This window comes from Akebia trifoliata, chromosome 2, assembly GCF_017979445.1.
Source record: "Akebia trifoliata isolate Shusen 1 chromosome 2, ASM1797944v1, whole genome shotgun sequence".
Lineage (NCBI taxonomy): Eukaryota > Viridiplantae > Streptophyta > Magnoliopsida > Ranunculales > Lardizabalaceae > Akebia > Akebia trifoliata.
Genome location: NC_141376.1, coordinates 9,722,321 through 9,734,801, shown reverse-complemented (window position 1 = coordinate 9,734,801; position 12,481 = coordinate 9,722,321). Strand labels below are relative to the sequence as shown.

The 12,481-nt window shown below is 32.9% G+C and overlaps 1 protein-coding gene across 3 annotated transcripts; it reads left to right on the top strand.

Moving 5' to 3' along the window:
• Positions 1 to 7,389: 7,389 nt before the first annotated feature.
• Positions 7,390 to 11,988, top strand: LOC147409412 (auxin-responsive protein IAA9-like). Of its 3 annotated transcripts, none has more exons than XM_086428603.1 (6): positions 7,390 to 7,506; positions 8,637 to 9,389; positions 9,478 to 9,701; positions 9,842 to 9,983; positions 11,272 to 11,333; positions 11,535 to 11,988. In XM_086428603.1, the coding sequence occupies exons 2-6, from the start codon at positions 8,671 to 8,673 to the stop codon at positions 11,570 to 11,572; spliced, it is 1,185 nt and encodes a 394-aa protein (XP_086284729.1). In that variant the 5' UTR covers positions 7,390 to 7,506; positions 8,637 to 8,670; the 3' UTR covers positions 11,573 to 11,988. The 3 variants fall into 3 exon arrangements, with proteins under 3 accessions (XP_086284729.1, XP_086284718.1, XP_086284707.1); XM_086428592.1 differs by lacking the exon at positions 7,390 to 7,506 and adding an exon at positions 7,513 to 7,664; XM_086428581.1 differs by lacking the exon at positions 7,390 to 7,506 and adding an exon at positions 7,525 to 7,779.
• The last annotated feature ends 493 nt before the right edge of the window (positions 11,989 to 12,481 follow it).

Below are 12,481 nucleotides of genomic sequence, written 5' to 3'. Positions count from 1 at the left end.
ATCTCTTAATTTCTCCCTAAAATCATTCATCTTTACTATACAACTAACCATAATTTGCCCCCACTACAGGAAAATCTTGACTCCACCCCTGGGTGTGTTTTAAGTGAAAGTTAACATGGCAATAGAATTTCTCTAAATTTAATTGCACATCATTAGTAAATTTTATAATTAATAATTTTCTTTAGGAAATTTTCTTTCTTTTGTGAGATAAATAAGTCTTTTGTGATCTCATTAACTGGGCTTGGCCAATAAATAAGGTTAGCCTTGATCCTAATCTTGGGCTCAAAAGATTTCAACCTATTAAATTCGAACTAGTTGAGGACCTAACAATGTTCAGCCTGGTCTCGCTAGACTTATTAGTATATTTTATATTTATATATACATTATGTATAATACTTATATGATTTTCTAAATAAAACTAATGTATAGATAATATAAATATATTTTGCTAGGCAAGTAAGATCCACCAGTATATTTTATATTTATACATTATCTATAGAATACATATACGATTATCTAACAAAAAACTAATATATAGATAATATACATTTATTTTTCTAGGCAAGTAAAGGGTTCGTGATCAACTTGAAAGTAGGTTCAATAGGTTTTAAATCCAGGTCATGGGATCAACACTCCACTTATTAGAAAGATATATATCATTACACAACGCCCTCATGTTGACTTACAGCACGCGTGAAAGTGACCTAAGCCCAACTCAATACACATATGCGCGAGCATGCGTGTTTACCCTAGTTTATGCTAATATAGCATAAGTTTATGGTAGTTAAATGTCCCAAAAGAGCTTTTATACTTGAGCAATGTGGGACTATCCAAGCTAATTAAAATTCCATGAAAGATAACTTGATCAAGAATGACACTTTAGATCAAAATACATTCATTCAACTAGAGTTGTATAATACAAAAATATGGTCTCGATAAACCCAAATGGAAAGTATTTGCTATAAAAACAATACATACCCAACAGGAAAATAGTTACACCAATCTGAAATGGACAAAGGGGTTTGATTTTTTGCGTTCACAGAAAAAATTCAAGAAAGATAAAGTTCACCCATGGTAACAATAACCTATCGTAAAACGATTTTTTTTCACAAACAGACTAAAAAGATTGAAAGTCCTAGTATTTTGTAAATCATGAATAAAAGTAACACATGAATAAGTATGTTTGTACAATAAAGAAAGTTGTCATAAATTTAATTAAGTGATTTACCTCATAATAATTCAAACCACATTAAACTTAGTAGCTGAAATCATAAAACAAGTTAAGGAGTGCTAATATGTGTATAAGAATGTGAGACATCAAAAGAAAATAATAATAATAATAAAAGTTTTACTTCTCTCATAATTCTGAGGATTAGTAGCTTACAGGTGTCCCAAAAAAGATTTTAAAGTTTTTATTTTTATTTTATAAACATGCATCGATCCAATCGAATTATTGACCCTGCAAGGTCCTACCATAGTCCGACCAATTTGAGAAATATTTTGTAAGATCATCGGCATTAAGTCAGTGGCAACTAGTCTTGAGAGTCAGGTTCAATCTAAACATAACATGGGTTCAAAACAATTTTATATCGGTGCCATCAGCTTCAACCCAATCCGAAAACATTATGTTTAGCTCAAAAAATACTTTAATCTCAGTGACACTGGGTTGGTTTTTGCATTTGAAGATTACATTTTATGTAATCTTTTTCTTCAATTATCTTTCAACTTTGGCACGGTATTTGTGTATTGTGTCTAAGTCAATTTTCAATAAACTTTGCCCTAACCTGCCTCTTAATAGACATTTAAATGATGAGATAACATGATAATAAATGTCATATTTCTCCAACCATGTATTAGGATCGTTCGACGAAGGGTTTTTTTTTTTTTTTTTTTCCGAAAAATAATGTCGTATAATTATATGACTATTATTCTTATTATCTACTAAATATCATTTAGTAAATTACATCCGACCCATCCTGACTGATAATTGTTAGATCTCATATTGGATTTAGATATGAGCTTAATTATAATTTATTGGATCAAATACTTATTAGATATCAACATCGTCGTCAAAATCTTATACGAGAGATAAAACAGTATATCAAAAGTTTATATTTATAAAAGTCACTGAGCAAGCAAATACATGTTTTTTGTTTTTTTCTTCTAATTTTGATTTAAAGCATTATTAAACCAAAATCTCTTATTCATCATTCATTTGAGCTTGTCTTTGATAGTTCTTATATTAAACCAGCTGTCCATGGTAGCAGAATCATGCCTCTTTTCAAATAATCACTTTTTAAGGACTCATTCTGTCTAGTACAATTGCCAGTTTCTGAGTATGTGTCTGCACGCCCACAAGACAATCTGACATAATGTGACTCGATTGATTCCATAATTCTCAAGCTCGATCCATATTATCTGAAGAGTCAGGATCTGATGACTCGTCAAAGAACACATGATCCTAACTTGTAAACAAGAAATACAATGGTTGAGATTTAACCTCAACTCTAAGATTTTAGGTTTTCGAGATGCATATAAACTCAATCATGATATCAAGTGTTTAGTCGATCGGAATCTGACCCTTAACTTATATATATATATATATATATATATATATATATATATATATATATATAACATCCAAGACTTTATGGGGATATTAGCATTCTCTAACATTTTATTTTTGGAAAATGTTGAAATGACACGAAACATTTAGTGCGATTCTCAAAGTCTAATGTGGGATGTGCACATAACCATATATGTATCTCCTCGTGATACGAGTAAAAATCATCTACGGTTATGCATGCATGTCCATGTCAAAATTGTGAGAATCACAGTAATGCTTTGTGTCACCCCAGCATGGCTTTTTATTTTTTTAATAAGACTCCTATTCATTTTGTTTTTTAATAAAAACAAACAGGGATATACTGGTTTTTAACACAATAAATGTTTGTTTACATTGATTGTCAAATAATTTATTGCAATAAGATATTTAATTCTAAAGATTAAATGCCCTTAGTATTTATTATGAAAGAAATAAGAATTAATTAAATAAATAAATATTTATTATGTAAAAAAGAAAGACTAATGCATTCTTATCTTTTTCACTAAATGATAAAATAGGTGGGATATTATTAAAAAAAAATATTGGAAAATACTAACATCCCCACGAGGTTTTGGACGTTACTACATTATTTTGAGGGTAATCATTATCGAAGTTTACTTTAATTTGAATTTCAAAGTGTTTACAAGAAGGAGAGAGCTCATTAATTTACGAGTTTTATAAAAATTTGTAAAGGTCATAAAAATTATGTTTTATTCTTTTCAAAATTAAAATCTGTGAAATATTCATAATAAATCAATAATTCAAAGATTGATACTTTCATTGAAAATAAAATAAATTTTTTTGAATTTTTCAAGAATTAAACAAGAGAGTGCGAACAAGGTCACAAGTATGGAAGATGCTTTGTGGGAATATTATCATTTTTCATAATTTTGATATTTTGAAAATATTATTGAAATACATTTATAATTTTATTTTTTTTCTCAAAAAAATGAGGATAATTTGATCATTGTGCAATAACTATTTTTTTTTTAAATATTATTATTACTTATAAATAAATGTAATAAATACTTTTACAAAAATATTATCGTTAGTTACAAAATTAGAGAGCTATTATTGACACCCCCTATTTTTACTTATTACAACTCAATTAAAGATAAAGAAATTAAGTAAATGATTGTGAACAAGTAAAATCTGAGGTGCCAATAGAAGCTCTTTCATATTTTTTTGGCTAGATTTCAGAGTTAAGATTTTATATGAACCTAATCATAATTTTAAACATCTACTAAAATTATTTGAACAAGTGTTACAAGACGAAGTAATAATAAATTAAATTCAACAACTTATTTAAAAAATCAAAATTGTTTATTTAATATAAGAAAAAATATATACGAAAGATGCAAATGTTGCCATGAAGCATTAACCAATTCACTAATGATTTTCTGACTTGAAAATTTTCATTCGGTCTGTACTTAACTAATGTGGTAAAGCCACATAGCCATTGATATTTTTCCTTGTGTATCTCGAAGAAAAAGATCATGATTCTGTGCCCTTGTCACATTAGATGCGAAAAGACTAAGTGAAAATTTTTGAATAAGAAAATCATGACTCTAATGAATTTACTGTGATTCGCACAATTCTAACATGGAGATGCATGCATAACCGTAGATGATTTTTTACTTGTATCACAAGGAAACACATTTATGATTATGTGCACATCCCACGTCAAACTTGTGAGAATCCTAGTAAATACCCTGTATCATTCCAGCATATTCCTAAGTAAAGTAGCGTTCCGATTCACTAGCAAAGCTTACTCAGTATCCTCTGAGTCCATCTCGCATACCCAACTTGACTCGGACTCGGTAGACAATCAAAAGGGATGACGTGGATTAGTTGGTGGGCTTTGATATTGTGTGATATGGTGCGTGGAAGTTAATGATGCCGGCGAACCTAACTTAAATATTTGTATTATAAAAATAATATAATTTAAATTAAAAAAGAAATAAATAAGAGTGAAACGTAATGATGGAAATGTTGAGGAGGATGAGTAACGTGTCCGTTCCCCACCCGGCAGACCAACTTCAAGTGCCGCTTTCTTGTCCCCCTATTTCTCTACCCTCATTTTCTTCTGTCCCCCAACTTCCTCTCTCTTTCCCATAAATGCCCTCTTCGTGGATTTACACTATTCCCAACCTATCGTTTCCCATTCTACCCTTATCTCTTTTCCATAATTTCATTTAGGTCTCTACTTTAAAATGTTTTTATTAGTGATTTTAGTTGGAATGTTGAAAAAGTATTTATATTCAAATAAATATTTTCTTTAGTACATATAAAATTTTGATTATTCTTTTTTTTTTATTATATATATATAGTAAATTACTTAAATAATTTTTATTTTAAGAATTTATTTTAATATTACTAAAAGGTCATCTTAAATGCATTTTTTCTGGTGTGCATAGTTTTATTTTTATGGTCACCTAAAGATTGACATCTTGACAACAAGATCTAACACCTCAATTTCGTGTGGATCATTATGTAGATCATATTTTAAAAATAAAAAAATTTAAGAAAAAAAAGAAGATATTTTTATAAGAATGATGAAGACTTTGAAAATGGATAGTCAATGACCCCCAATTTTTAAGGGAATTTCGTGAATATGTGACATGACTCTCTCTCAACCGTAAAATGTCATTACAAGGAACACGTACTACAGAGGATCTACTTCCAACTTGAAGATGGGTTTTTAACCCATGTTGTATGATCAACACGCCTTACCAATTTAGCAAACTTGGCACTTTCGTATATTGTTATTTTAGTCATAATTATGGGTTTTTAATATAATTACTCAATGAGTTATTTGGGGTTGTGGATTACTTAAACCTTATATTAGTGAGTAGGAAATACTTTTTCGTTTTCTTCTAATAATAACTTTAATGGTTTCTTTTTCAATAAATTACTCGTGGAGGAATACCATGATTAAAGACACCTCGAAAGAAGAAAATATAAGTGTATATTATAATTAGAAAGAAAATTTTCATTGCAACTTTAATAATGTATTTTTTTAGAAATGAATGACTGATAAAATTTTATGATTGAGAAATATTCTAAAATACTTTTGTTAATGTGATTCTAGCATCAATATGAGTGGAAGGATTGAGAAGACATAATATGTATAATTATAGAGGTGTAGTTAAAGTAGAGATGTGCTTCTAGAGTACCTTATGACTAATAATACATTATCAATAAACTAAAAGAAAAAAAATGTTATATGGTGATATTAATTATTTATAAAATTTAATTAGATTGAAATATAAAATTTATATTTTATGATTTCGCATATATAGGATTGAATAGATTTTTTTTTAATGCATAATAGGATTTTCATGATATTTGGTACCCTCTTTTATTTGCTACGGCTTGAAAAAGGGTTCTTCCCTTTCGATACTTTTATCTCGGACAACATATTTATTTTTTGGGGATTTTGAATATGTGTCCTTCCAGTCCAGTTAGGAATGATTTTTTTTTTTTCATTTTTAGACATACACGTATTTGTCTTTTTGCAATTTTCTTCTCTAAGAGTTATATGTCAAGAGCTAGGATTGTGTATAATCTCTCCTTTCGACAATGCATCAATAAAAGTGTAAATTTTTTTTTTATAAACGGGTATCCTTGTAGGCATTGGATCATACCCGTATATGGGCTTTGTCTAATCCATAGACTATGATATTGTCCAAGGACTAATTCTACGCCACATGCAACACCTGCACATCACACGCACCGAGTAAGTGAGGGTATGCCCTCGTGGGTGGCTCTTAAGGAATTAATGCTCATATTAAATATCGAACTCATGACCTACAGGTGTTTGAAATTGGCATTGAACCAACCCTCAGATTAAAAAAATTAGTGTGAATGTTTTGTTAACCTTTTGACATTATGGGTTTAATCCTTATTTGTTTTCATCAGTAGGTCTCTTTTTTTAATTAGTCCAGTAGCTCAGTGTTTTTTATTTTATTTTTGAAAGGTAAGTAACTGATTGTTGGTGGTAGTTATTTAATTACAACTTACCTATCAAATAAAATAAAACTTCCTATTAAAGAAGCGAGAAAAAAATTAGAGCATAAAAAATTGATAAAAATATTCTCAAATTAACATAAGGATGAATTTAAATAGAATTAAATAAAAAAAAATGATTTGTTGCTTTGGCCCTAAATTTGTGAATCTTTATTTGAGTATTTAAAGCCAAGATATTAACAAGACCATTTTCTTGGAATAAGACATGTTGGAATCCAAACCAACATCGTGGATATTCCTTGAGATTCGATTTTAACAATACGAAGGAATATTAAGTTGGGCTGCCATCATTTTCCCGGGCAGTGAACGTTATTATCTCAACGATAAAACAACAGAAAAAAGTGGCAAAGTTCAAAGCATGATTCACTTTTCAGAGGCGAGGATTCATTTGTCATTATGAACAAACTCAAGGGCATATATTTAAAGAGAGTTGCTATTGCCACATCAACTTTTCCTAACGCCACACCAACTGCGTGGTTATTTATGAAAGAATTGATGTGGCATTATCAAAAGTTAGTGTGGCAATATTAGCTGTCTATTTAAATCCGTCCCAGATGCATTAAGCCTTTAAATGAGATAAGTTTTGCTGTATCGAAAACCTTTAAACTTGAATTCCAGTTACATTCTAATCTAGCCACGTGGAGTCCATATAGAAAGATGATACGTGGCTAAATCTGATAAAGTAGGGCTTCCCAAAGTCCAAAGAACCGCGAAATTTATCTCCATTACTCTCCCCCTCCACCCCAATAAAAAAGGAACACAAACGAGAAACCAACTATACAATAACCAGAGAACAACGGCCAAGATTCTATTTGATCAAAGAACCTCAGCCGTTAATCAGGGTCATCCGGTTGATTGGCGGAGTATAAAAGGTAGGTGTCCGAATTTCAGACACATTTTAAGAGAAAAAAAAGAAGGATTTTTCGCTTTTTATTCTTGAGCTTTGAGTTTCACAAGGAGCACAGTCAAGGTTTTTGTTGCCTTTCTGCCAAATGGAGGGGCCTTAGCTCTCCGCCTTTTGTTCATCTCGGTCTGTTTCTCTCTCTCTCTCTCACACACACATTCACCTGCCTTTTTTCTCTGAATCTAAACCCTAATCGATCTTAATCTCTCTGAAACTCATCCACTTAATCTCTTCGATTCTGGTAAGTCTTCTAAGCTCCATTTTTTTTTTTTTTTTTTGTTGTTGCGAATTTTCTTATTTATTTTAAAGCCGTTTCGGTTGAAAAAATGGAAATCGAGTAATATACTGTGATTCTGATGCTTTGTTTGTTAGATTTTTTTAGTTTGCTTGTTTTGAAATTTCTAGCTAAATTCACTAGAAATGCCTTTAATTTTTTGTTATTTTGTATTTTTTATATTTATTTATGATTCTCGTTTTGTATTTATTGCTGGTTATATTTGATTTTGAACTTAATCTTTGTGGTTTGATTTGTGTTGCTTTATTTCTTCATTATAGAGTTCGAATCTCTGAAAGAAGTTCAGGATTTGAGCTTCCGTTTTCTAAATTATTTATGCTTGATTTGGATGAAATAATTCGTTTTTCAGCTGAAATCTGTACGGCTTTTCTTCATTTTGGCTACTAGGGTTCTGCATCGTTTCTGATATCTTGCCACGTTTTTTTGAGATAGTGGGAACTTTGATTTTAGGGTTCATAGTTGAATGCTTTCTATGTGTAGCTTATATTTTCTTTCCAATTTGTGGTTCCCAAAAGATAAATTCTGCAAAGGGTTTGGTCTTTTTCAGAGTGGCAGAGTATTTCTAATCTATTAGGGTTTTGCCTTTAGGCGACATTGAGATTCCTCAGATTTATGCTTTACCCAGTTTATGCTTCTTAATATTTTAAACATTTGCGATTCTGCTAAAGTTTTTCATGATTCTTGGGTTCGGAAGAACTTTGTTTTTATTTTATTCAAATAAGCAGATTTGGGAAATGGAAATCCCAGTTTTGGTGATAAATTAAGCTTGTTCTGAGAACTTTGATGGTTGTGATTGCAAGCAGATTAAAGTGAAAAATTGAGAATTTCTGAAATCTAATGAGTCCACCACAGCTCGATGTGTCGGAGGAGGGGCAAAGCAATGTCTCTTTGGCTCCTTCTTCGCCTTCTTTGGACAGTATCTACCAGAATAGCTCGGGATTGAAAGAGCGTAACTATATGGGATTATCCGACTGTTCTTCAGTAGGCAGTTCTGCCATCTCAATCTTGTCTGAGGAAGATAAGAGTAATCTAAATCTGAAAGCGACGGAGCTGAGGCTTGGGCTTCCTGGTCTCCAATCTCCTGAAAGAGATCCAGAGCTTGGCATGCTAGGACTGGGGAAACTTGATGAGAAGCCCTTGTTTCCTCTGCTTCCATCAAAAGATGGCATATTCTCATCATCTCAGAAGACCATTGTATCAGGAAACAAGAGAGGGTTTTCTGATGCCATGGATGAATTCTCGGAGGTGAAAAACAATGGGTTTACGGAAGGGAATTGGATGTTTCCTTCATCTGGGTCTGACTCTGAAACTGCTCAATCTGCAGCACATGGAAAATTTCCTGTTAATTCAGGGGTAAATATGGTTATGTCATCTAGGTCTTCTATGAATTCGGGTGTAAAATCTGTTACTGTGAAAGAGCACTCTGGGGTTGAGCCTGCCAATCTGAAAGAGATTGCTCCCTTGAAGGGATTACAGGAGAGGCCTAATGGTGCCAACGAGACCAACCATAACCAGATGGGGCCTGCTAACAATACCAGCAATCCACCGGCTTCTAAGTAAGTTAGAATTACATCAAATAGTGGCTCCATAAAATGAATTTGAGATAACCGTGTGCACACTCACTGATCTTTCCTGTTATGGCAGAGCGCAGGTCGTGGGTTGGCCACCGATAAGATCATTCAGGAAGAACACACTGGCCACAACTTCAAAGAACAATGAGGAAGTGAATGGACCCAATCCAGGGGCTTTGTTTGTCAAGGTCAGCATGGATGGTGCTCCTTATCTGCGTAAGGTGGACCTTAGAACTTACACTGCTTATCAAGACCTCTCTTCTGCTCTTGAGAAGATGTTCTGCTGTTTTACTCTGGGTGAGCTAGTTGGTCTTCATTTTTTTTTGGGAATTTGAAGTGAACTCTTTGATCATGTTAGTTTATGCTTAGTTGCCGTGTCATGTTTGAAGTAAGCACCTTTGTTAGCATGGATTTGTGCTGTTTCCATATGATTTCAGGTCAATGTGGGTCACATGGAGCCCCTGGAAGGGAAATGCTGTGTGAGAGCAAACTGAGAGATCTTCTACATGGATCAGAATATGTCCTTACGTACGAAGATAAGGATGGAGATTGGATGCTTGTGGGGGATGTTCCTTGGGAGTAAGTTTTGATCAACTTGACTTATTTCTCTCACGCTTTTTTAGTTTATTTTTTATTTTTGTTTACTTTGGACCGCCTTTCCAGTTTGTAAGACCAGTATAGGCATTCATGGGATGAGACGATTTAGAATACAATTGTTAAAGTGTTATAACTACACATTTGATAGATGCTGAGAAGGGCATCCACGTCTACGGTTTCAATGTAATTGGATGAATAAACATATGTATACATATATACGTATCATGGAAACAGATCCAACTTAACAGATGCCCTTCACCAGACCTCTACATGATAGGATTATCATAACTATCTTATTCACCATGTTCTTTGGATTGTCAGTGACAAAGAACTCAAAACAATATTGAATGGTGCATCCCAGCTCTGCATTTTTACACAACGGAAAATGTCATTTATAAGTTGAATGCATCGGTGAAACTGTATTAGTGGAGCCATAATAGGTGATAAACTGAGGGAAAGCCCATAGGGATGGTTTGGTCATGTCTAAGGAAGACATATTACAGCTTCCAGCAATGGTTGAACGTTTTAAAGGGTGACTAGAGGACCAATGGTTGAATAAGGTTTTAATGAGGATGACGATGATGTGGTTGTCAAGACATTTTAATTCAATTTTTAAATAACATTGAAAGAATTTGAAATAAAAAGTACATAGCCTTATCAAATGGGACCCTAGATGCCTGTGAAATGTAAATGATGCATCATGAACGCATGGTATGGCATGTGAGCTATAACAAGAACAATTTGATTACCATATAGTGTCTACCTAAATCAGTAAAGAAGTAATGTTGATGAAAGCCTTAGTGCTGTATGCTTGAGAATTTTTAAGTGACTTGTATCTGTACAAGTACTAATGCGAAATTGAAACTTTGAAGCATAACAAGAACAAGTGGATTCTTCATTTAATTAATGATAGTAGCTATCTTTTCCTACACACCCCAAGATGAAAAATCTATCCTATTTGGAAGGATATTACTTTTGATATGCCACTGCTACTTCTTGGTCCTTGTGTTAAGGTAATATGATGGGAGGCATCTTTTGCAAGCATGTTTTAGAATTTCCATGGCTAAAATTTCTTAAATTTAGGCTGCAATGTAAGCCATTCCCACAACCCAACCACACATACATGCCCATTATGCATGTAAATATGCACATATGTGGAGCTTGTTTGGTCCACTCTTATTTCCTGATATTTAAGTTTGATTTATCTTGTCAGTAATCCAAATTCTATCTTTTACATGCCCATTCTAACTTTGGTTTGAATATGTGTCAGGATGTTCATTGTTTCTTGTAAGAGGTTGAGGGTTATGAAGAGCTCTGATGCCATTGGCCTAGGTGTGCTTATTCTCCATTTAATCTCAAAATTTCATCACTGTTAACTGATGAAAGGATGCTTCTTGTTTGCATGTATTCTTGTTTGTCATTCCTTAATGTATAGTTTTAAACCACCACTTAAGAAGAAGTTAAATGGATTAAATTCAAGTTGGCTACTGTTGAGTTCATTCGTCTTAGGAATATTCGTGCTTTTGTTTGCAGCGCCAAGGGCCATGGAGAAATGCAGCAAGAGGAGCTAGTGAGTGTCTGAACATGGTAATTGCTTTCTGGCCAGTGTTTAAATGGGAAAAGAATCCAGGCAAAGGTGGGAAATCACATCAAGAATACAATAGTTGAAGGGGAAGGAAGGATGGATGCTTGGGTCAGAAGGCATATCATGGGTTAGATGCTCTTATCATTTTATATTTTGATTACCTGGAAATTTATGTTTCTCCGTCTGTCGCGGGTTTGTTATTATTATAATACTTTTAAGAACAAAATATTGTGGGAGTTCCTCGGAAGTTATTTGAATAGTGTTTGGTGAGTCCCTGTTACCTTCAGGGACATTAGCCTGTAATGTGCTTTGTGGTGGGCTTGCTTGATAGTGTTTGATCTTTGACAAGATTGAAGTAATGTTTTATCATCTCAAATATCAACTGTTTTGTATCCTTGTCTATCATGGTATGTGATGTTCTTTTCCCGCGAGATTTTTCCATAAAATCCCTTAAATGACGAAACACTGCATGGACCATGACCATTTTTTTTTCCATGTCTTTTCTGGTTGGCCCATTATCCTTCTTAGATTCTGCAAACTATAGAAACTAAAATTTTATAAGCTTTGGCCGGCCAATGTGTTGACCTTTTTGCATTTAAACTATTGATTGAAACAATGACTCCATATAGAGTCATTTTTTAATACATTTGTTTCTTTTTTCTTGCGTCATTAACTTATTTTTACAAGATTCTGCTGGACTATCCTGCATGTGCTTGCTTAAATAATATGCCCCGCAGTCTGCAGGTTTGCATGGTGTTTTACATGGATAACCATCAGCACGTGCCATCAACCTATCAACAATTGTCTTCTATCACAAAAGTTTAGCTAGGACACATGCACACACACCAAAAAAAAAAAAAAAAAACAATATTTGATATTCTCTACGCTGTTCTTT